Genomic DNA, 24,893 nt, shown 5'->3' on the forward strand with positions numbered 1-24,893 from the left:
AGGCCCGAAACGTCAGCCTCTCTGCTCCTATGATGCTGCTTGGCCTGCTGTGTTCATCCAGCCCTGCACCTTGTTGTCTCGGATTCTCCAGCATCTGCAGTTCCTACTATCTTAGATCTGAAGTATTGTCCATTTGTGCTTCAGTGAAAGACACCGTGTCAAATAAAGAACAGAATATGATCTTATCAAGCAACATTTCAGTGGGATCTGACTTGCCAGTAATAAAATTTGCTTGTATCATAATGCAGTGCAGAGACTCAACTGGTAGCACAGAAGGTGTTTATGGCTAGACTTTTGTGTACTTGAGCTGACTCTGGAAGCCTTTAAAAATGACAGGCATGTTTCAGATCCCATTTCTGCTGGTAGTGGAAGGGGTGTGAATTATAGGCTGGTTGGATGTTGAATTGGTCAATCCAGGGAGAACCAGTTCTGACAGGGTTAGCGGGAGGCAGTGTGATTTTAGAAAACTTCCAGGGATGGTGCAGGTTTGTGTTGCCCATGCAGCCAAACTTAAAAGAACAATTTGAAATTGCTGTTTTCGAAACAGGCTGTTTTCATTGTTCAAAGGGACTTAACCTGCAGAAATGAAAGTTATAAATTGATGGGGTGGGGGTGGGGGTTGTAAGCCATCTTGAAGGGTGCTTCGGGTCTGTTTAAGTGTTAAGTGCAAATCCCCAGCTTCTAAAACATGTAAAATAAAACAAGCTACAACTATCAGTTTTTTTAAAAAAGACACAGCTGCAATGTATAAACAAACCATCTGACGTTGCTTAGAAAAGACCATTACCATCTGTTCCTGCAGGTTTCAATAGATGTTGTTAACATGTTACAAAATATCATATTACATCTGGGCACATAATGAATGCTTGGCTGAGTTTGAAAACTCAAAGCACTTGTCTCAGTGAAGGCTTTGCCACTTTTGACAGTTTCAAGAGGCTATTAAATGTTTAGGTGTCTTTGGTATGGGTACTCATTGTGTTTCTTTCTTTTTAATACTTGATAAGTTTCAAACTTTCAAACAGTTCAGTTTGAGGTTTTTATTTAAATGTCAAGTGTATATTTGTGAGAGCCCTATTATACAGTTAGAAGCCACATGGAAATGAATAAAAAAATTTAGCTTGAGGTCTGCCTATGTAGTGGATGCTGGGTGAATAGCTTTAGAATTGGCATGAGAGTATAAGGTGGCATGGAATGATAGCATACAGAAGAGGCCCTTCAGCCCATCAAGTCTGTACCAACAGAGGCTATTCTAAATCTACTAGTTCCATTTTCCAGCACTTGACACTCTTGTTATTGACCCTTCAACTAACATGAACAGCTGCTTATTCTTCATGCTGCCCATGCCCGTCATACTCTTATGCACCTGAACCTTCTCTGCTCCAAAGGATAAAACCCAAGCTTAGCCAGCCCCTCAGCCTCCATCTCAGACAACATCCTGGTGAAAACCGAAAGAACTGCAGATGCTGTAAATCGGGAACTAAAACAAAGTTGCTGGAAAAGCTCAGCAGGTCTGGCAGCATCTGTGAAAGAAAAAACAAGAGTTAACGTTTTGGGTCCGGTTCTGAGGAGGGGTCACCGGACCCCGAAACATTAACTCTTGTTTTTTCCCTCACAGATGCTGCCAAACCTGCTGAGCTTTTCCAGCAACTTTGTTTTTTGTTAACATCCTGGCGAATCTCCTTTGCATCCCCTCCAGTGCAATCACATCCTTCCTATTGTGCGGTGACCAAAAGTTGGCGGAGGAGTAGAGTTCCTGTGCCAGGGCTCGTCTGCTCCAAGGCTTGCTTTTTTTTTTCTATTTTCTATTGTTTTACTTACTTACTTTCTTCCTTCTCTTTACTTACCATTGGTGGCAGCGAGGAATCCCAGCATTGCTTGAGTGGGCCCAGTGCGGATTTCGTGATGGTAGCAAGTGGGCCCCTGTTTACCTTTCTGGGGCAAGCACGGGACTTGACATCAGAAACAGCAACTGCTACATTGGTGGAGGCAATGTCAGCAAGATGGGTTCAGCAGCGAAAGATGATGCCTGAGCATCACCAGCTTCATTGTTGGTTGGGTTCAGTGGTGGCAGCAGCAAGGCAGTGGAGGAGGGATGGCGGTACAGGCTTTGTTGTTAATGAGCTGGCTCAGAACTGCTGGACTCTCTTTTAGTTCTATCTTTCTGTTTTTTTTTCCTTTTGTTAAACCTATTCAAAATAGCACCAGATTGTGGCAATAGTGGAGAAGCTTTTCAGTGTATTTTACTGTTTTTCTCCCTGTAAAATGCATATGATAATGAATCATTTAGTCATTCAGACATTCAGTTATTCCAGCACGCAGTACGTTCGGTGGGGCCTAACTAATGTCCTGTGAAGCTCCTCCCTGCTGGTTGGGTAGTTAAGGTGGCATACAGGACACTTGTCTTCATCCATGCCATGCCTGATAAAGACAAGTGTCCTGTATGCCACCTTAGCTACCCAACCTGTCCTATCACCTTCAGGGATCTATGGACAAGCATTCCAAGATCCCTGTGTTCATTTGAGCTTCCTGATGTCCTTCCATTTATTGAGTATTCATTTGTCTTGTTAACTTTCTCCAAAGTGCATCGCCTGCAGTGGCATAGTGGGTGGATATAAGGCTTTGGGGCTACAGGGCCTAACAACCTTGTATAATCTCTGTTGTGAAGAACCAAAACAAGCTTTCAGTGGTCTGAATCGGAATCCATCTGTCTCCATTGCCACCTACACATTTTCTTCTGAGGCAGTCCTGACTCAATAATACCCACCCAAAAAAGTTAAAACGTGGGACTGTTGCTGAGACAGAGGATTTCCTTACTTGAGGTCTCTGCCTCCATTACACAGATTTGACTGCTCAGCATCAATCAAATGACCTATGTGGGGGATAGTTCATTTGGGGACTGTGATGGCCTAGTGGTAATTACACTGGATTGTTAATTGAGAGGCCCAGGTAATGTTCTGGGGACCTTTGTTTGAATCCCACCATGGCAGATGATGGAATCTGAATTCAATAAAAATATGGAATTAAGAGTCTGAGGATGACCATAAATCTATTGTCAATTGTCAGAAAAGCCCATCAGGTTCATTAATGTCACTTAGGGAAGGAAATCTGTCATCCTTACCTGGTCTGGCCTACATGTGACTCCAGACCTACAGCAAAGTGGTTGACCATTTAAACTGGATTAGGGGTGGAGCAATAAATGATGGCCTAGCCAGTGACACCCTCATCCTGTGAATGAATAAAACAAATCTATGCTAACCTAGTTCTGTAATCTTTACATTTTACTTTTCCAACACTTGTGCTTTTTAACAATGTAATGCTACTTCAGTATCTAGTTATGGTAAAACATTTCAAGTTTTAATGGCTCACTGCATGAAAACTTTTTTCTCTAATATTTCTTTTTGCTTTTTGTGGTAATTGTGAAATTATATGTTTTGTTACCCAGTTGTCAATCAGTGGAAAGTTTTGACAATTTATACTCTCCGACTCTGTCTTAATCGTTCTCCCCTTGACTACCTCTGTTTCAGTGGCTATCTCGTCACCCCATTTTCAAATTTTTGTTCGTAAGATTGGAGACAAGAGATTATAATTATTCTCATTAGACCATGGCAAAGATATAACTAGGATTATCAACCTTTCAGATTAATAGGGTTTCTAGAAGTACTAGTAATTTTCTGAGCTGTGATTTGACCAAGAGGCAGAATTTTTCCTCCATGGAGTGGGCAATGTTATGAATGTTAGGGAAAAAGGGTAAAAATGGAAAAATCAGATTTTCAACACTGAAAATCAAAAAATTTGTTACTCAGCTTTAAAGTTTAAGCAGTGAGTTCAAAATCTGTTCACTGGTGAATACTTTATTTCCCTATATTTGCATCCATTATTAGCTAAACTTGCCTAATTTCTGTGTAGTTCCAAATTTCACTTGTTCAATGGAAATTGTTCTCTTCCACCCTTTGTCCATTTAAGTTGGCATTGCCAAATTATTAGCCTCACCACATCATAGCTGCTTTCACACTAACTCTCACACTACTTCAGCCCTTCAGGTCTACACTTTGGAGCTCAGGGACATGCAGGGATACACACGCATCTTGTGAATCTACCCAGGATGCATCTTATGGCTCTTAGCTTGCTTACTTAGTGCTCACTTTGTGCTTATGTCTTTTTGATTGAGGTGTCCAGCATCTGCAGTATCTTTCTTTGCATCTTTTCAAGTCACTGTATTCTCAGTTAAGGATGTTTTATTCAACATTAATAAGCACATCACCACTTGTTAATTCAGTTCCTTTCTATTGTGTAAAATATTAACTGTATTCTAGAGAGATGGCAGCATAATTCAATGGTATTATTTTGTTCAAAACAGGCACAAACAATTCTGTTAATATTGCATTAAGTGAAAACTACCAGACACACCCACTAAATCAAAGAAATATACAACATAGAAAGAGGCCATTCTGGGTCATTGTGACTGTCATAGTTGAGGAAACTGTTGAGATACTTAACATGGTATAATAAACTAAAATGATGTGACTTCAGAAATTGTCATTATACTTTGGGCAAATTGGCAGCTTGACATTTTTCAGGCTGAAGTATGGACCACTTTCCTACCAAATGATTGACTGACTTTGTAGGATTGTGCAAACGTACATGCTGACATTATGACAGTTAATTTAGCATCAGGTTTTATACCAGTCAGTTTGGTCTTCGAAGGAGTGAATGTAGTTGATTTTAGAAGGGACATTTGGAATCATTTTGGAAAAATAACTTAAATGATTAATGAATGTGGATTTTGGGGCATGAGGACATGCCTCGCTAATTATTAGATCTTCTCCGAGTTTGTGGTGAGATTAGCAGCTGGTAGTGGGACAGAAACCGATTACCTTTTCCATCAAAATATTGTTGAGAACATTATTAACAAGAAGAGTGGAAGCAGCTTGCTATCATTCATCCAAAGCAGGTGACACTTTACTCTTGTTGAGTTGTGACATAACCCTTCAATTTAAAATAAATCATTGAATAAAAATATATTTAGGTGCTGTCCTGATGGCTTAGCATGTGTATTCAGTGACGACATGTTGGAAAAGATCGTGGCCAAAGTCTAGCTTTTGTGTCATACAGTGTCACTGTTAGGGACGCTACAATCAGGTTTATTAAACCTGGGTTAAGAAGGTGTAAAATGAACATTTGGTGACCGCTGCTGAACCTAAGGAATGAATTCAGGTCACCTTCTTAGATAAATAATCAGTGTTTTGTCCTCGAACAGAAAAGTTTATCTTTATTCATAGGTTGATGTAGTTCTTCGCTTGGGAAGAATTTGATTCATCAGTAGTTCATTTGAAGTGAGATATCAAATATGAATTTATGCAAAGTTTCAGAGTGTGATTCAGGTTTTCAGAATTTGGAAGGGTTTCTCCAAACATATACTGAGAGTCTTATTTGACAATTCAAATCACTTTCATTCACAGTTATTCCTTCTCTATTTGTGTCTTAATTGTTATTCTTTATAGTGTCATTCTTTTCTGAAATAATCAAAGGATGGAGTAGCCTTCCTACTCCAAATTAAAATAGCTGGGATGTTGATGTGTTTTATTGTTATCATGCAAGGTATTCTTAAGATCATGTTCAGTGGCTGTTAATGATAAAGTGAATTCTGTAGGACATAGCTACCAGACTCTCGTTCAGTTCAGTCTTATGTTTTCCCTCTACATTACATGATGCTGCAAATTGGAGTTAAGATTTGTAGTTGGGTCTTGCTGATGCTGTACTCATCTGCTGCTTCCGGATTCCAACTTGGATGTGCTACAGTTCCCTCTAGGTGAATATTGTGAAGTCTTCACCAATGTGTTTTGACTCTGTTACATTACCTGTCTTTGCCACTGATTCTTTCTTCCTCAGGGGCTACTATCTCTGGTTGACATAAGCTGTTTACAACCGCAGCATCTTATTTCCAACCATCTATCATTTATTTGTAGTGACTACTTAACTTTCAGATTCCTAAGGCTGTTGTGTGCCTAGCACAAAGGATGATGGCTGTGGTTGTCAGAAGTCAATCATATACCAGTGCCAGGATATCACTGCAGGATTTCCTCAGGGTAGTGCCCTAGGCTCAACCATTTTCTGCTTTATCATTGACCTTCCTTCCATCACAATGTGAAACATTGCCCACTTGTGTGCTGTCCATGAAAAGCAGCACAAATTCTACCTGGCCAATGACTGTCCTAGTCTAATGTCAATCCTCACAAAAGTGTGAAATAACTGCACAGAGACTGGTATCCCATCACCAAGACTCTCTTTATTTCCTTGTGTATAGTACATTTGGCTGTACCCAACCAGCTCAGAGTCAGTCCTCTGAACTGAGGAGATTCTAAATCTCCTGGTTATATTGATCAGCCACGGCTTTTCTGAGTGGCCCAGGTTAACAATGCCAATCAAAGGATTAGTGGTCAACAAGATCCAACTGGTTCCAATCACTACAAAGTGGAAGTTGTTGATGATGTAATCAATTGGCATTTATTCAACAATAATTCACTCATTCACATTCAGTAGGAATTTCACCATGAACCCACTGAGCTCCTGCCCTCATTTACAGCCTTGTTCCAAACGTTGTCAATTTGTCAAACGTTGAACACTGAACTCAAGAAGGGCAAGTTAGAGTGACTGCCCATGACATCATGGCAGCATTGGACTAATTGTGACTTGAGCTCTAGCAAAACTGGCATAATTGGAAATTGGGCGTGCAAAACTCTCTGGTTAGAGTCATACCTACCAGAAAAGGAGATGATATGGTTATTGAAAGTCAACTATCTCAGCCATTGGGCACCACTACCGTGGTTCCTCAGTATTATTTTTTAAGTCACCTTGTTCAGACATGTTATAGTACACCTCGAGCTCAGGCTTTCTGGCCAGATGTAGGAATTTACCACTGCACGACTACCACAAGAGCCCAGTTGCTCAGGGTAGATATTTTCTAATCAACCTGTTCACAGATGTTATGACCCACTACTGGGGCAAGTGGGACTTGACCCTAAGTGTGCTGGCCCAAAGGTAGGAGCACTACCACTGTGCTATAAGAGCCCAATGTCCTCAGGGTGGTATTTAATAGATATTTTCTAATCCATCAGAGCGGTTTGTTGTACACCTCTGGAGCAGGTGGAGCTTTAACCTTGTCCTCCTAGTACAGAAGTAAGGACACTATTACTATTGCAAAAGTCCTAACATTTCTGGAGAGAACAGATAAGTGATCTTTTTAATTTTGGCACCAGAGGTTCAAACAGGTTTTTTATGTTAGTCAACCTATGTTGTGACACACCTGGAGCAGGTGGGACCCGAATGTCCTAGGTCCAACCGTCTTTAGCTGATTCATCAATTTCCCCAACTGACAAGTAACACCTAGGCCACCCAAGAGCCAAGCAATGACCATTTTACCAAGAGAATTGAACCATCATTCTTTGACATTCAAAAGCATTTCTATTGCTGAATCCCCTCCCTTCAACCTTCTGGAGGTTACCATTGATCAAAAACAGAACTGGACCAGACAAATATGACCATAGACCATAAGATTATAGGATCAGAATTTGGGCCATTCAGCCCATTGAGTCTGCTCTGCCATTTGATCACAGTGGATATGTTTCTATAAATACAGTGGCTACAAGAGCAGGTCAGAGGTTAAGAATTCTGTGGCAAGTAACTTACTTCCTGACTCCTCAAAGCCTATCCACCATCTTCAAGGCACAAGTCAGGAGTGTGATGGAAAACTGTCCTCTGCTTGGATGCATGCTGCTCCAACAATTCTCAAGAAGCTCAAAACCAAGGCAGTTCACTTGATTTGCTGCTAATCTAACACCTTCAACTCTGTCTCTCCCTCCCTCCAACACAAATGCACGCTAGTGCTGTTGTACCATCTGCAAGATGCTCTACAGCAACTGAGCAAGCCTCCTTAGACAGCATGCTCCAAACTTGCAACCTTCACCATCTAGAAGGACAAGGGCAGCAGATATGGGAAGATCACTACCTGCAAGTTTCCCTCCAAGCAGCACACCATCCTGTCTTTGAACTACATCGCCACTCTTTCACTGTCAATGATTTCAAATTCCCTCCCTAACAGCAATGTGCGTATACCTACATCACATGGACTGTAGCAATTCAAGATGGTGGCTTCTCACTACCACCTCCTTTGAAGACAAGAAGGGATGGGCAATTAATCTGGCCTGGTCAGCCATGCCTCCTATCCTGTCAATGAATAAAATACAGTTGAGATGGCAGGAAAATAAATAGGCACATTGGTTGATTACAAAGGGGATGATATCTCAGTCATAGATTGTACCTTTGGATACACCACAAAAACACTGCAAAATGAGAAAACAAAAACTGGCCTATATAATGAAGTGTGAAGTGATACGTTTTGCTCAATGGCATAAGACACCTGCTTGCCTTCCTGGAAGCTAAAACTAAATTGGATCAAGGTGCAAAAGATCTTAGAATATGGAAACATAAATCACTAAAAGTAGCAATGCAAGGTGGTAACGCCACAAACGGAGCATAATATTGGAGGTCAGTTCCAATGAAATAGAATCCAAAACAACTAGATACTTTGAAATTTATGTAGAATTTTAGTGATTTGGGAATATGGTAAATAGATCTCATCCATACTTGAGAAAGGATAAAGAAGCACTTGCAAAATTGCAGAAAAAATTACAAGAATGTCACTAGGTTTGAAAAGTTGTGGCACTCGGGACAGACTGAGCAGATTGTGATCTTTTTGGTTTTCAAGGTAGCATCATGGTTATTTTTGTTTTGGAGCAATTTTATTTTGATTTTTGTTTGGCAAAAGTGGGCAACTATAGCTCTGCCCAAAAGTGAACAGTATTGCTGTTCATGGTAGTTTTTGATGTATAATATTTTAGAAAATGAAGACCTATACCGAAATATTTTCCTACATGTCATGTCCTTTTGACATTGATCTGTTATTGTCTTGCTTTTGTACACTCATAATTCGGCATTGGATCTGGATCCCTTGTACTATGCTAAGGAACGCAAACTATTATTCCTCCCTCCACCCCCAAGAGACTGATTGTAAAGTAAATAACTTTCAAAGAAGTAAACATGTACAGTTGCCATAGTAAATTTTGAACTCTGCCTGTTGAGAGAATTTTTCACTGTGCAGAAAGTCAGGTTAACCTGCTGCTTCTGGTATTAATGGCTGTTGCTGCATCTTGCTTGTCTGATTGTAATTCAAGGTTACTGTGCCCTTTACAGCTGTTTGCATTGGAACATTATATTTACTCCTGGGTTGCATGTGGAAAGATTTAATGTACTTTACAAGGTTGCATATTTTAACTTGTATCTGTACTTCTTGTTCTTGTGATAGCATTAATTTTATAACCTTTTTAAAACTTCTTGATTAAATTTCCAGCCTTTCATTGACCTTTTGCCAACAGATTTTCAGTTAGTGGAAAACTATAGGGCAATGCTCATCCCAACTACAAAGTGATATTGTACAACGTTTGGTGATTTAATTTGACTTGTGGCTTGTTCCCTGAAGTGCTAAATTATAAGGGCTCCTTGTGAACCAAGTTCCATCAGCATTCAAACTTTGTCCTTATTGAACAAGTTCAGGCAGTGCTTCGCTAAGTCATGAGTGTGTTTTCTCTTAAGAGCAGAATATTTAGCAGGACTGGACTTGTACACCAGTTGAATACCTTCTGCTTAAGACAGAATTGATTTTTGCAAGCCAATTCTGTTGTAGAAGGAAAATTTGGTAGGACTATGTGAAAGGTGATGAACTGTAAATACAATTTGCGCTTATTTTAAAGGATATTATTAACTAAAATTTGGTTGACTAATCTTGATTGGATTCAAAGTGCAGAGTGGATTGATAATACAATTGCTGCAAGTTTTAAACTATAACGTAGTACAAAAACAGGAATAGGCTGTTCAGCCCTTCAAGCCTGTTCTACTGTAGTTTGTGGCTGTCCGTAGTATTTAGCCAGCATCATTCCATCTCCCCAGATACCTCAACTGATCCAGCTTTCATAAACCTTGGAAAACACTGTTGCAAATTCTTACAACCCTCTGTGTGAAAATATTTCTTGTTTTTAACTGCTGTCTGTGTGAATGAAGTATTAATTCTTTAATTTGAATTCCAGTACATCTGGAGATAAAAACTAATATTCAATTAGCTCCTTTCATTAATTTTACTAACTGTAAAATTTAAAAACCACAGTCCTTTGCTTTTACTGAAGATCACCTACATCCTAAACAATACCAATCTGGAGACACAAAGTTACCTCCATTTCTTTGTGATCTGATTTCTGATTTTTGTCACTTGTTCAAAACTTTATCAAGAGTCAGTTATATTAAAAAAAACAAGTAATTAGGAAGGCAAATGGAAATTTGTCCTTCATTGCTAAAGGGATTGAAATTAAAAGCAGAGAGGTTATGTTGCAGCTGTACAAGGTGCTGGTGAGGCCACACCTGAGTACTGTGTGCAGTTTTGGTCTCCTTACTTGAGAAAGGATGTATTGGCACTGGAGGGGGTGCAAGGGAGGTTCACTAGGTTGATTCCGGAGTTGAGGGGGTTGGCTTATGAGGAGAGACTGAGTAGATTGGGATTATATTCATTGGAATTCAGAAGATTGAGGGGGGATCTTATAGAAACATATAAAATTATGATGGGAATAGATAAGATAGAAGTAGAGAGGATGTTTCCACTGGCAGGTGAAGCTAGGACAAGAGGGCATAGCCTCAAGATTAGAGGGAGCAGATTTAGGACTGAATTGAGAAGGAATTTCTTCACCCAGAGGGTTGTTAATCTATGGAATTCCTTGCCCAGTGAAGTAGTTGACGCTACTTCAGTAAACGTTTTTAAAAAAAAGGTAGATTTTTTTTTGAACAATAAAGGAATTAAGGGATACGGTGAGAATACGCGTAAGTGGATCTGAGTCCACGAAAAGATCAGCCATGATCTTATTGAATGGCGGAGCAGGCTCGAAGGGCCAGACGGCCTACTCTTGCTCCTAGTTCTTATGTTCTTATGTTCTGTAGACAGTTTGCCATACAGCATGTTAATGACTGCTCAAAGTTCAGCTGAATTAATCAGACATGATCTATCCATTCACAAGTCCATATGAATTTTTTGGACCAGCTAGTAATTGTACAAACACTCAGTAACTCTGTTTCTGAAGATAGGTTTGGGTAACTTCAATTGATGTCAAGTAACAGATCTATTGTTGTCTGATTTTTCTCCCTCTCTCCCTTTTTAAATAAGGGAGTGATGTGCAGTTTTCCAATCCAATGGAATAATTCCTGAATATGACTGAGGAAAAGTTCCCACCTCTTTTTAATGATGTGCGTGGAAACTTCCTGGAGATTTGACAATCATAAATGCCATTTCTTTTCTCTACTTCCATTTTTAAAAATTATAGAGACTACATTCCATGCCACACATTTTTAGGTTCTGTTATATTGTTGGTGCTTTGTTTTTATCCTCTAATGAAATGAACAGAAAGTAGTTGTTCAAGTCTGCTATTTCCTTCTTATCAATTTTATCCTCTGCTGCATTTGCCATTAATGGAACAACATTTCTCTTTACTTCTCTCTTTATAATATATACAGTCTTTTACTGTTGGCCTCTTTCTCTTGCAAGATTTTTTTTTTCACATTCCCCTTTCGCACTTTAATTTTGTTTTGTCCTTTGTTCCTTTTTTTTTAATAGCTTTCATTTGTCCAGATTTACAGGTAATGTGGGGCAGTTAACTTACACTGCTAAAAGAGGAAGATTTTAGTTTTTTTTGTGAATGTTTTTGGAAACATTAGCGTTCTAGATTGATTCAGATTACAGGAAGAAAACTCAGAATCCTCCTTGACTTAGATGGTATACAACCTGATGCCGGGTGGAACTACTTGCTGACAGATCAACAAGGATTCAGTGCTGTGTAGAAATAGAGTGAATGGGCCTCCATGTAAAGGACAGTGAATTAAAGTATAATTGTATTCTATCTTGCTTTTTATTCCTACATAATGAAGTCAGAAAACAGTGATCCAGAAAAGGCGCATTAGTTCCTCTATGTTGCCTGACCGTGCTGTTTTGTCTTATGCCTATGGCTCGCCTTTTTTAGAAACTTAAAATTCTGAACAAATGCTCCAATTGTTTCCTCTTCAGTGCTTAAAAATAAGTGAATTTAACTCCGAAGTTCCGGTATCAAATTCTAACTGGTTGTCTTTCATATGTCACATACCTATTTCTAACCCAACAAGACAAATACCCTATCATTTTTCTGAAGAAGGGTCTAGGCCCGAAACGTCAGCTTTGCTGCTCCTCTGATGCTGCTTGGCCTGCTGTGTTCATCCAGCTGTACGCCTTGTTATCTCAGATTCTCCAGCGTCTGCAGTTCCTACTATCTCTAAGACAAATACCGTATCATGTTTGATGAGATGGTTGATTTGTCTTACTGTTCTGATCACTGTCCGACTCTTTTCCAAGTAGATATTTGTCTTTTTATAAGAAGGAGTTAATTGATAGCTAAATTTTGTGAGATTCTGTTCCACAGACTCTAATGCCATCATGAGAAGGTCATAAGCAGATGCCCTGCTAAATAGACAAAATAAAAGTCTTCTGATATTGTCTCTTTTTAAATCACATGGCTTACTTATTGAGATATCAGATGTGCCTCTCAGCATATTCGATACCTGTACCTAATCTTCCTCATTTTTTTCTGTTACCATCGAATCAGAGAATGGTCACCGCACAGAAGGAGGTCATTCAGCCCACAGTTAACTTGTGTAACTATCAGTTGGGGAACCTTTGCCTTTTTGTTTAGTAAGTTTTCTTGTAATACATGATATTCAAAATTGTCTCTCTGTTTTCTTTATAGGACACTAGGTATTGCAGTATAATTAATTGATTTAACAGTATGATTCATATTACAAATTAAGGAAAGAAAAATTTATCTGTCGGCACCTAGGGTTATGGTTTTATGATCTGGAACATTTGAGGCTTTCTAGAAGATAAATGAAGTAAATCATGGTGTAATTCTGATTTGAGCTTGAACCCACGTAGAAAGGATTTTGGTTCATTAGGCTCATGCTTAATTTATTCATTCATGGGATGAGGGTTCTAATTGCCCAGAGGGCAGTTCAGAGTCAACCACATTGCTGTGGGTTTGGAGTCACATGTAGGCCAGACCAGGTAAGGATGGCAGTTTCCTTCCCTAGAGGACATTAGTGAACTAGATGGGTTTTTCCAACCATCGACAATGGATTCATGGTCATCATTAGACTCTTAGTTCCAGATATTTGTTGAATTCAAATTCCATCATCTGCCATGGCGGATTCGAACCCAGGTCCCCAGAACATTATCTGGGTCTCTGGATTAGCAGTCCAGTGATAATACCACTAGTCCATTGCCTCCCCATAATGCTGTGTCATAAACTGCTATGAATTGACTTTGAATTTGTTCAGAGTTAATGGCATGGTGGTCTGCAAGAATTTCTTCTGAAATGTGAAATTCTTTGGAAGTTGTCTTACAATTGTTGCAGTGCAAATGCAACTAATAAGACAATCTTGTTTTCTTACTACCAAATCAAATTTAAACACAGACTTATGTTTAGCTGTTTAATACTGCTGTCTTGTCATGGCTGGTATCAAAAAAGACAAACTGCTAAAATAAACTTGATCATGAAAACAGATTTCCTGTTCTTCAATTTTAAGCCTCTGTAAGAGTGAACTTCTACAGGCTGTTAATAAGCATGGTGCTATTTTGAAAATTAATGCACTTTCCACAAATCCAGCTTGCCTAAATATAAAGAAAACGTTAAAAGTTAACAGTGATACTCAAGATCACTTCTTTGTGTTCCCTAAAACAAAATGGTGTTTAGAAATTCACCTTCTGGAAATAAATTGCACATTGTAGTTCTTTAATATAAAGCATGGTGAAAAATGTAACTTTTCCACTCTCACCTTTCATCTTGTAATTGAAATATGTGCATTCCGGGCACATATGATGTATGCAACATCAAACTCTTTCCTTTATTACTGTCAGCAAAGTGTACTCATTGCAAAATAAATGAATACTTTTGGCTACAATGAGATCAGTTCTTTTGATTGAAAGTAGATTATGAAATATAATTGTACTCACTGCTCTTTAGATTCTTGCCCACTAAAGCATAAACTGCCCAAGCATTGTCTCTTCTTTCATTTAAGACACTTAATTTAAAGTTAGCCAGTGAATTTTTAAGTCCAGGGCCAGAGTTGCAAGTGTATAAGTTTATAACAATCTGCTTCTTAGTGTAGTATTTAATGGGGGGGGGGGCGGGGAGCGCAGAGGTCTGAACCCTGCATTGCCTCTTTTTGTGATTTAAGTGCCTCCTGAGGTATTTGAGTGGCCAGCTGCAGGCATTGCCTTGGACGAAGGATCTGGGTTGGGGATCTGGTCCCCACTTCCACTGAGAGCTACTGTCTGATTTGAGGACAGCAGCAGTGCATCACTAGTTAGCATCACCAGGGAAATGCTGGCTGCTGGTAGCAATACACCCACCAGAGATTCAATGAGGGACTAGAGGCACAGGTGAGTAATGGGATAGGGTTTGTGAGGGACTGGGGTTTAACATGGACAGTGGATGGATTTCCATGGTCCTATCCCCATATCCCAAGCCAGGTCCCTCAATAATTAGATTGAAAACAAAAAACTATGGGTGCTGGAAATCCAAAACAAAAAACAGAACTCTGAAGAAACTTAGTAGGTCTGGCAGCATCTGTAGAGAGTAAAACAAAGTTAACGTTTTGAATCCAGTTCTGATGAAGGGTCACTTTCTGTTTTTGCTTGCCCTCTAACTAGATGGAATGCCTTTTGAATTAGGCACTCCCTGTGGGATCTGTTGGCTCATTTAAAGATTTCCATTGAACTGGGATAGGAGGATTAGTGCATTGGCAAGTCCAAACCCTAGAATTATTTGAGTCAGAAACAGGATGGCAGTTGGGTACCATTTGCTGCCACTTTGTCCAAAATGTTCCTTGCCTCCAAACCTGCCTTGGGGGTGCGATACATTCCCCACAGTTTCCATTATTATTGTGTTCTTTTTTAAAACTTAAAGCTGTTACATAAAATGAAAGTTATTAGTTAAGAACATCAGTAATTGTTAAATTTCTGCTAAATAAGTTCAGCTAAAGATATTACTGCTTCATGTAAACACATTTGGAGTTAGCAGTACCATAAGCTAGCTGGTAATTCTTGAAAATGGACCTTTTGTTCACTCAGGTAAAAGAACATGTACAGATTTACCTAATGGATTTTCAGTGACATAGTAGTTATTTAAAATGTGTATTTTGATAATTGGATTCTGTGTAGGTTCTTTACTCTGTTTGTTGAATTAATTATGCCATAAGACGCTAGTTCTTTCCATATAACCCTACAAGCAAAAGGTACAACATAACCCAACACATTACACTGGTGGGGACAAGGATGGTACAATTTGCACTGAGTTGTACATGCTCTTACACATGAATGTTGCGAGGAAAATTAGCTGTTCACAATTAAGAGAAAAAAATTCAATTAATTTTGTTAGTAAACTTCTTTTTATTAATATTGTATACAGGCCCTCTAGTGGGAAGTGACTGTGTGCTTGGACCAGTAGATGAATCTCATCCAGTTAAAACTTTGCTGGAGAGTTTTACTGTATCATCCGGCTGTGCAAGTGGAGGAACGACGGGTCTTCCTCGAGAGGTGCACATTATCAATTTGAAAAGTACCGGAATGGATCCCAATCACCATGACAAAGGAAAAAGTACTGGTGTAGACTCCAGCAATTATGATGAGGTAAATTTCTTATATTGTTATAATTATTGAAGGAAAAGTGAAAAATATATGATATTGCACTTCCTTCATTCTACTGTTTGAAGTTGTGCCATAGTTTCTGTTTATATAATAAATGTATTCTGAAGGATGTGGTTACCAGTAAGATAACTTCTAGTGTGCTTAATGTTACATGTCAGAAAAGCTTCCTTTGCTTAACTGCTGCTGAAATCCTGCTCCTTCCTTTGTTGCCACTAGCCTTGACTATTCCAGCACACTCCTGGCCAGTCTCCCATTTTCTACTCTCCATAAACCTGAGTTCATCTAAAACTCTGCTCTCTGCAGTGCTTCTTGTGTTAGGAACAATGCATAACTTTAAGCTGAATTTATATTTTTGTAATGTTGAGTGTTAAGAAAGTGGAGGCCAGGTTTTAGTTTCACTTTTAGAAATGTTCTTGTGCGCTTAGTGCTGAGAGATCTGGAGGCTTGTTTTTCTGAATGCCTTTTATGCCTTTCCTTTATAACTGAAATAGGAATGGGGTTGAGAAGGTTAGTGCATTAAAGTAAAATTAGAGAATAAAACTGCTGTTGCTTCGGGAAATACAGGAAAATTCAAAAGGGATCAGCCACTCAGCGGGTTTATATGCCAAAGTGTGGAGACAGTGATGTTACCCTCTTGAGTAAAATTACTGTGAGACTGATAGACATTGAGTTTAGAGAACTCTAGTATTTGGTCTGACATTAAAGTAATATTGAGTTTAGTTTACAGTTTGGCTGTCTCCGGGAGAGCTAGCAGCTTAAGAATAAGCATCTAGTGAATGTGCAGAAATTTACAGGAAGGAAACCAGCTGAACTGTGCCAGCCTGAGCAACAAACTTTTTATAGGGAGATAACGGGAGATCTTTGGAGCTTTGGTGTTGGAAAGGATATTGCTGGGATAAAAGGAGTAATGAGAGTTTGAATCCTTTGCTGGTGTTTCAAATGACATTTTTCCAGCCATTTTGTCCAGTGCAGTGTGGCTCATGTTTTTCTGGTTTAATAAATGTTTTATTCTGTGCTAAAGTAGATGGGCAGATTTTTGTGAATGTGTTCAGTAACTGACCTGCGTAGATTTTTAAAGAAAACCAAAAAGCTAAAGCCTGAAACAATAACAGAAATTGCTGTGTAAAGTCAGCAGGTTTGGCAGCATCTATAGAGAGAAAGCAGAGTTGACATTTTGGGCCCAGTAACCCTCCTTCAGAACATGTTCATCATCAGAGTGGAGGGTCAGATAGTTTAGTAAATACATGACAGTGAGGGGTTAGCATGGTTAGGAGAATGGATGGAGTCAAAGGAAAGGGAACAGGAGGAAGGTTCTAAAGGAGCGCTGGGTATCTCTAAGTTGTAGCATCTTGCATTCTTTAATGCCTGAAAGGAAAAGAAAATGTTTTTTTGTTAGTGTGTCAAATGAGCCAGTGGGTGAAGTGGAAATGGAGGAGGGGTGGAGGCAGGGGCCAGGGCCAGGGCCAGGGCCAGGGCAGCTCTGAGCCAGTGCAAAGGGTGCTGATGGAGAGAGAGGTTGAGAGTGTACACATAGTGATGCACTGAGTGTGGAGGAGGGTCACTAGACCCAAAACATTAACTCTGTTTTCTCTGCACAGATGCTGTCAGACCTGCTGAGTTTTCCTAGCAATTTCTATAGTTGTTCCTGATTTCCAGCATCTTTGTTTTTTTTTTGTTTAAAACTGAAGCCTGTCAATGCAGGTTTCAGTCTGGGATCTGACTTTTCGAGAACAAACTTCAGCTGGGATCATTAATTTGCACCAAATCCTTTTTTACTTGTTACCCTTTGCTGATTAATATTAGCTTCAAGTCCAGCAGTAGCTCCATTTAAAAAAATTCTTGTTTTCAGACTTCTCCATGACGTGGCCCTTTCAACCTCTAACCTCCTTCAGCCCTGCAATCCTCTGAGATGTTTGTGCTCCTCTACTTCTGGTCTCTTGTGCATCCCTATTTTTCCTTTCGCTACCTTTATGAGCTAAAAGCCTAAAAATTTGAAGGCATGGCTGCTAGAGTTCCCTTCCTAATCTACTGCTCTCTACCTCTCTTTCTTTCCTCCATTTAAAGAAATACCTTGAAACAAACCTTTTCAGTCAAGGTTTTGGTCATTTGTCCTATATTTCCTTGAGTTCGGTGTCACACTTTCTTTGAAAACATTTCTGTGAAACACCCTGGGTTGTTTAACCATGATAAATAATCTACGAATGAAAGTTGCATTAGACATTTTTTAATAATATGTGATAACCTGCAGTAGTAGGACAGAATGCCATTTGTTGTGAATATTTAGAGTTTAAAAATTTTCAGCAATACTATTTGCACAATTCTAAAATGATTTGGACTATATTCAAACAGGAGGAATGATCTCTGTTAGAAGGTTAGGACTTTGCCTTAGTTATTTGTCAGGTTGAGTGAGTGGTGGGCAAGTACTCACATCACCACTTTCACACGTGCCCCCAAAATTAGCAGTCCACCAACTTTATGTAAATAATTAATTGAGGATCAGTCATCTCTCCCAGCAATAATACTACTATTTTTCCACTTCCTCTTCAGTACTGCCTCATATTCTCCCTGAGTTCTTGTTGACATGGAACCGACCTCTTATTCGCATTCGTCGGCCATCTGACCATTCAGCTTTACTTACTGGCCGTTATACAAGCTGAGGGAGTAAATTGTTCACTTTGTAAATGTATGAATATATAAAATTGAACATAATACTTCTCCAAAAACATTTACCTTTGAAATTTGGTTTCTAAATATTGAAAGCATGATACAACTTGATTATTTGGTTGTGTTACCTCTTGTCATTTCTGGTTAACTAGTTGTGAGTGTAAGAGGGGACATCCAGTGACTTCTGGAGAGACACCAGCAAATTCAAGTTAGAGTAAGCAAAATGGCAATGTAGTGTGGATTGCCTCTTATACCTCCTTCTCAATAATTCCATTGACTTCAATAGAACTGATTATTGTGCCCTGCATGTAAAGTGGGCTGACCTGCTATGGTCCGCTTGTTGTTATCATTGAAGGCTAATTTGATTGGAGCTGTGACTACACCATCCCGGTTTTTCTGTCCTGAGTGCACCTGACTACAAAGATTAGGTGAAGGAAAAACATAGTTTAATAAAAAGAGACACCTGTATACTTAATTTATTTTTGTCTTATTTGTTCAAGAATTGTTCTTTATTTCACATAAACATTTTTAAAATTTCCAGATCATTTAAAGAAACTTAGATAAATTCAATAACTGTTGATTTAGCTACATCCCTCCCCTCTGGCAAATTTCCGAAGAGTGAAATATAGTGGGAGTAGTATAGCTAAATACTTAACAGCATTTGCTTTGAATGGACAAGGGACAAATGATACGTTCACCTAGCCACATTGGTTCTTTCAAAACTACACCAGCGGTATACTGCATCTTTTTTTTCTTCTTCTGTACTTTTGTAGTTTTATAAGTTGTATTAAGTTAACAATGATATTATAGAACTTGCAACTAATACAAGCTATGTTAAACCCTCGGTGTTTGTGTCAACTTCTGAGGTTATCCTTGATTTTTTGTTGGTAAAGTGTTACTACTTGGGAAATAAAATTATTTTGATATGTTGCATCCGATCTACAGTACATGCATAGAATTTACAACCAAACAACAGACATTTTGGCCAAACTCTGTGCCTGTGTTTGTGCTTCATATGAGCATCCTCATGCCTTTAATTTATCTAATCCAATTAGTATATCATTCTAAATCTTCCTGTCTAATATACTTCCTTAATCCCCCTAAAGTGCACCTAAGCTATTCACCTCAGTTACTACTTGCAATAGCAAGTCCTGCATTTTCACCACTCCTGGATAAAGAAGATTCTTCTGAATTCTGTTTTGGATTTAATAGAGATGGTTGCTGCATCGTCAATATATGCTTGCTGCATAAGTAGCCTTAGACATAAATGAAATTGTTTTCTCTTCTAAATTAGCAGGGCACAAATTTGAGCCCTTTTGACTATATGCCGCCAAATAAAGGTTATAAGCTAAAATATCCATTTGTATGCAAGATTTGGCATTGCCACATTGTAACATGGTTCTCTTCTTCATGGTAACATATTGCGATACTTGGCGTCGCTTGTCTGCTTCCTTTGTTCTACCGTTGTAATAACATAGTTTGCAATGACTGGTGTTCCTGTCCTTAGAATGAACAGGAAATTGTGAAGTTGGATATTGGCTACTGGACAGAGCTGAGGAGTGTAAACAAAAATATGTAGATCTGAATTTGCTTTAAGGTTGAGTGGTAAACAAAGTTCTGCAATCAGCATTGCTGTAAATACCACCTCCTTTGACTTTAATATGAGACTTAATTCCAGATTCTCACTTGACCAATGATATATGTAACAAGAAATTTACATGGTTTCTGACACCTGTTATACTACTCATAGTCATTTTTTATGGGGAAATAATTTGGAATATCTGGGTTTGAGATCCGAAATAAGCATGATTAAAAATGCTGTTTCCATTTTCATAATGTACCTTGGTTAGTAACTGACAGCAATCCTCTTGACCAATCATACTAAAACTATTTTCATGGAGGTGTGGAATAGCTCTTAAAATTAAGTTTAAAGAGATTAGTTCACTTTCAGGTTACTTATGCAAGATTTGGAAATGTTGCTTGAGGATTTTTCTTGATTGCAGAATGCACTTACAACATAATAGTTAGTGTAGATTCTTTTCAGAATGAAAAAAGTAGCGATTTAAATCCTATTTGCAGTACAGTAAATTAACAATGCACCTTGGCATTGATAAATGCTATAATTTGGGGTTTGATATGTGGTTGTATTTTTCTGCCAATCCTGCTGGCAGATTGCCCTATTGCTTAAATGTTTGAATTCCAGCATATTTTTTTCACTACAGGATATACTTAAAAATGTATGCTTAATCATCTAGCAAAGATGTGTTGTATGTCTCTGTAAAGTTTTGAAAATATTTTCAATTTTTTCTTAATCCTTAAACACCATGGAAATCATTAAAGCAAGTGACACAATTAGCCTCTAGGGACAGGCAATAAATGCTGGCCTGCCAGCGATGCAGATATATCCCAGAGGGGAACGTTACAATAAGTTAGAATAGTGGCAGCTTTCTTTGTTTCATCTGTTTCATCAATAGAAAATAGTGCTCACCATGGTCCAGGATCAGATCTGAGTTAAAATGAGGGACTTGCGTCAATGAGCAATGTTAGCAGATGTAAGAATTGAAATTCAGTTGTGAATTTTTTGTTTAATGGCAGTACTGTCCCTTTCCTAATTCATAAACTATACTTGACAAAATCAGAAAACCTATGTTATGTCACTGTTACAGAAGAACTGACACTATTTTGGGACTGTCCAGTTCTGGTCTCCCTGTTAGAGGAAAGATATTATTAAGCTGGAGAGGGTTCAGAAGAGATTTACCAAGACGTTGTGGAGAATGGAAGTTTTGAGTTTCAAGGAAAGGCTGGGTAGTCTGGGACTTTTCTTACTGGAGCATAGGAAGTTGAGAGATGACCTTATAGAGATTTATAAAATCATGAGAGGTATAGATAAGGTGAATGGCAGGTGTTATTTTCCCTAGAGTGGAGGATTTCAAGTCTAGGGAGCATATTTTTAAGGTGAGAGGAGAAAGATTTTATAAAAGAACTGCCCCTTGTGTCTTTTTTTTTTAAGAGTGGTTTGTGTATGGAATGAACTTCCAGAGAAAGTGGTGGATGCACGTACAGTTACACTATTTCAAAGACATTTGAATAAGTACATGAAAAAAAAATGTTTGGAGGGATACGGGCCAGGCGCAGGCTGATGGAACTAGTTTAGTTTGGGATTATGTTCGGCATGGACTGGTTGAATGGAAGGGTCTGTTTCTGTGCTGTAAGACTCCATGAGTCTATGACTCTATGATGTATTAATTGAAGGTATGCTTTCTAAATTCAGAATGTTAAAGTTAACAATAGAAAGCACAAAGTCAGTGCAAACTAGTGACACTGACAGTTGAATAAACTCCATCCTGCTCAAAGATAGCATCCATTACTAATGATGCTTCATTCAAATAAAGTATATTTTGATTAAAATGTCTCTGGATTTTAAAGCATGCCTTTATTTCAAACTGTAATGATCCTAGTGAGTGATGCCAGCATGGTCAAATACTTCACAATATTTGCATACATCGTTTACGCAGATGTACAGTCAGACATTAAGTCCAGTTTTGTTGTGATTTGAAGTGGATTAGAAACAAAATCAAATGTGGATTGCAATGTTTAATTTCCGAAGAGGATGTTTAATTTCTGAAGAAGGGTCTAGGCCCGAAACGTCAGCTTTCCTGCTCCTCCGATGCTGCTTGGTCTGCTGTGTTCATCCAGCTCTACACCTTGTTATCTCAGATTCTCCAGCATCTGCAGTTCCTACTATCTCTCTGTATGATAGAGGTGTGAATAGGGAAGCTGAAGGTGCAGTAGTATTGTCACTGGACAAGCCATCCAGATGTTCTGGGGACATGGACATGGATTGAAATCCCTACTGTGGCAAATGGTGAAATTTTAATTAAAAAGTTGGCTTGATGATGACTGTGACTGCTGTCAGTTGCCATAGAGATGCATCTGGTTCAGTAATGTCCTTTTTAGAAAAGGTAATCTGCCACTCTTACCCGATCTGGATGACGTGATTCCAGACTCGCAGCAATGCAGTTGATACTTTACTGGGCAATTAGGGATGGTCAATAAATGCAGGTCTAGCCAGTGATGCCCAAATCCTATGATGAATTTAAAAAATTGTCAAATTGTTATTTTGTGGCACAGAAAAAGGTCAGTCAGCCCATTAAGTCTATGCTGGTTCCCTGGAGACCAGAATGGTAGACGGAGTTTAATTTAGATAAATGCAAGGTATTGCACTTTGGTAAGGCACACCAGGGCAGGACTTATACAATTAATGGGAGAGCCCTGGGGAATGTTGTTGAACAGAGAAACCTAGGGGTGCAGTTACACAATTCCTTGAAAGTTCCATCACAGATGGTGGTGAAGAAGACATTTAGCTCTCTTGTCTCCTTTGGCCAGAACATTGAGTACAGGAGTTGGGATGTCATGTTACAGCTGTGCAAGACATTGGTAATGCCACACTGCATACAATTCTGGTTGCTCTTCTATTGAAAGGATGTTATTAAACTGGAAAAGTGCAAAAATGACTTACAAGGATGTCACCGAGACTGAAATGTTTGAGTTATAAGGCGAGGCTAGATAGACTGGGATTTATTTTACTGGAGCATAGAAGGCTGAGGGGTGACCTGTGTAGAGGTTTATAAAAACATGAGAGGCATAGATAAGATGAATAGTCAAGGTCTTTTCCCCAGGGTAGGGGAATCCAAAACTAGATAGCAGAGGGTTAAGCTGAGAGGGAAAAGATTTTAAAAGAGACCTGAAGGGCAACTTTTTTTCTCACAGAAGCTAGTGTGTATATGGAACAAGCTGTCAGAGGATGTGGCAGAGACAAGTACAATTACAACATTAAAAAAACATTTGGACAGGTACATGGATAGGAAAGGTTTAGAGGGATATGGGCCAAACACAGGCAAATTGGATTAGTTCAGTTAAGAAACATGGTTGGCATGAATAAATTGTGCCAAAGGATCTGTTTCCAAAGGGTCTGCTGTATGACTTGGACTCTATTCCATGCCCCTACACTATCCCATAGCCCTGTAAGTTTAAAACTTTCAAGTACCCATCCAATTTTCTTTTGAAATCTTTGAATGTTTCTGCTTCTAACATCCACATGGACAGGGGTGACCAGGTATTACCACTTGCTGTACTTAAAAAAAGTTTTGCCTCACATTCCCCTGTATCTCCTACTCATAAACTTTAAATCTATGTCCCCTAGTTCTTGTGCCACCAGCTAATAGGAACAATATTTCCCAGTCTATCTTATCCAAAAGTGTCATCATCCTGCACATTGCTGTCAAATCTCCCTTCCATCTCCTCTAGCTTCAAGAGCAAAGCAGCTTAACTGCCAGCCTAACCTTTTGTAGCTAAAATCTCCTACCCTTGGAAGTATTCTGGTAAATCTCCTCTGCACCCTTTTGGCCTTAACTCTACTTTGCCTGCTCCACATAATACCCAACTTCACAAACATCATCCCCACTTCCTAACCTAGTCTGGGATCCTGTGAACATACGTGGGTGTCAGAGCAGCAGCAGTCATTGTCATCCCAGTGGTGTACTGTTCAATAAAGCTTCTGGCATCTGACTGGCTAGCAGTTGTTAGCGGGCTGAACAGCCACATCCTTGATCTTGGGAAAGGCCCACCACTGCCTTAGTGATACTTAATTTGGCAGGCCTTCCTGAAAAGAAGGCTACACAAGTTTCCTGTCAGCTTTCTAGCAATGGGGAAGACCCCTGTCAACTCTTAAATCCTAATGTGTTGAAAACTGGATGCAGTGGTCTAGTTGTAGCTTAACCAGAGCTTCATAGAGGTTCAAGTCAGTTTGACAATTGGCAGCTAGATTTAGTAAATAGTACAGCAGTGAAAGAAGGGACTGGATATTGAGCCCAGTGCCGCGATTCCAGTCGTGAGGACCTGTGCTGTTCTACATAGATTTTAATCACCTTGATGATTATTCCAAATTTATATCTAAACCAGTAGTGTTTTATTCTGTCATACTTCTGACTTTAGTTGTGTAGACAATGGAGTGACTTTTACATGAAGTGTGCCACTAGTCAAGTACCCAGAACTTGTTTCTATTGCTATAGTGTTGATATTTTCAATGGATTTAAACTTCTGATTAATGTTGACCACTATTTTGTTGAAGCACTCGAACTGCACCATTTCACCCTTCTATGTATTTACTTTAACTTTTACCTGTCCAATACGTCAGTTTGTTGAAAGAATGTGAAAATAGTACAGCACAGAGGTGGTCATTCAGTCCATTGAGTCTGAGTCAACTCATTCATAATTCAGTCAAGATAGTGCTACTCTTCCCAGATCTCTGTAATAACATTTTAACTTCAAGTATTAACCAGTTTCTTTCTGAAGGTTGCTATTCAATTTGTATGCACTACTGCTACGGTCTCAATCAGACTAATAA

General features: G+C 39.0%; 1 protein-coding gene across 4 annotated transcripts in view; it reads left to right on the forward strand.

Moving 5' to 3' along the window:
• Positions 1-24,893, forward strand: part of tgfbr3 (transforming growth factor, beta receptor III) — a 199,557-nt gene that overhangs the window by 46,686 nt on the left and 127,978 nt on the right. For all 4 annotated transcript variants that reach the window (XM_048601985.1, XM_048601986.1, XM_048601987.1 and 1 more), the window contains exon 3: positions 15,585-15,805. In XM_048601985.1, coding sequence (XP_048457942.1) covers positions 15,585-15,805 — 221 coding nt within the window. The remainder of the gene's footprint in view (positions 1-15,584; positions 15,806-24,893) is intronic.

Source organism: Rhincodon typus, chromosome 10 (assembly GCF_021869965.1).
Source record: "Rhincodon typus isolate 14 chromosome 10, sRhiTyp1.1, whole genome shotgun sequence".
Taxonomy (NCBI): Eukaryota; Metazoa; Chordata; class Chondrichthyes; order Orectolobiformes; family Rhincodontidae; genus Rhincodon; species Rhincodon typus.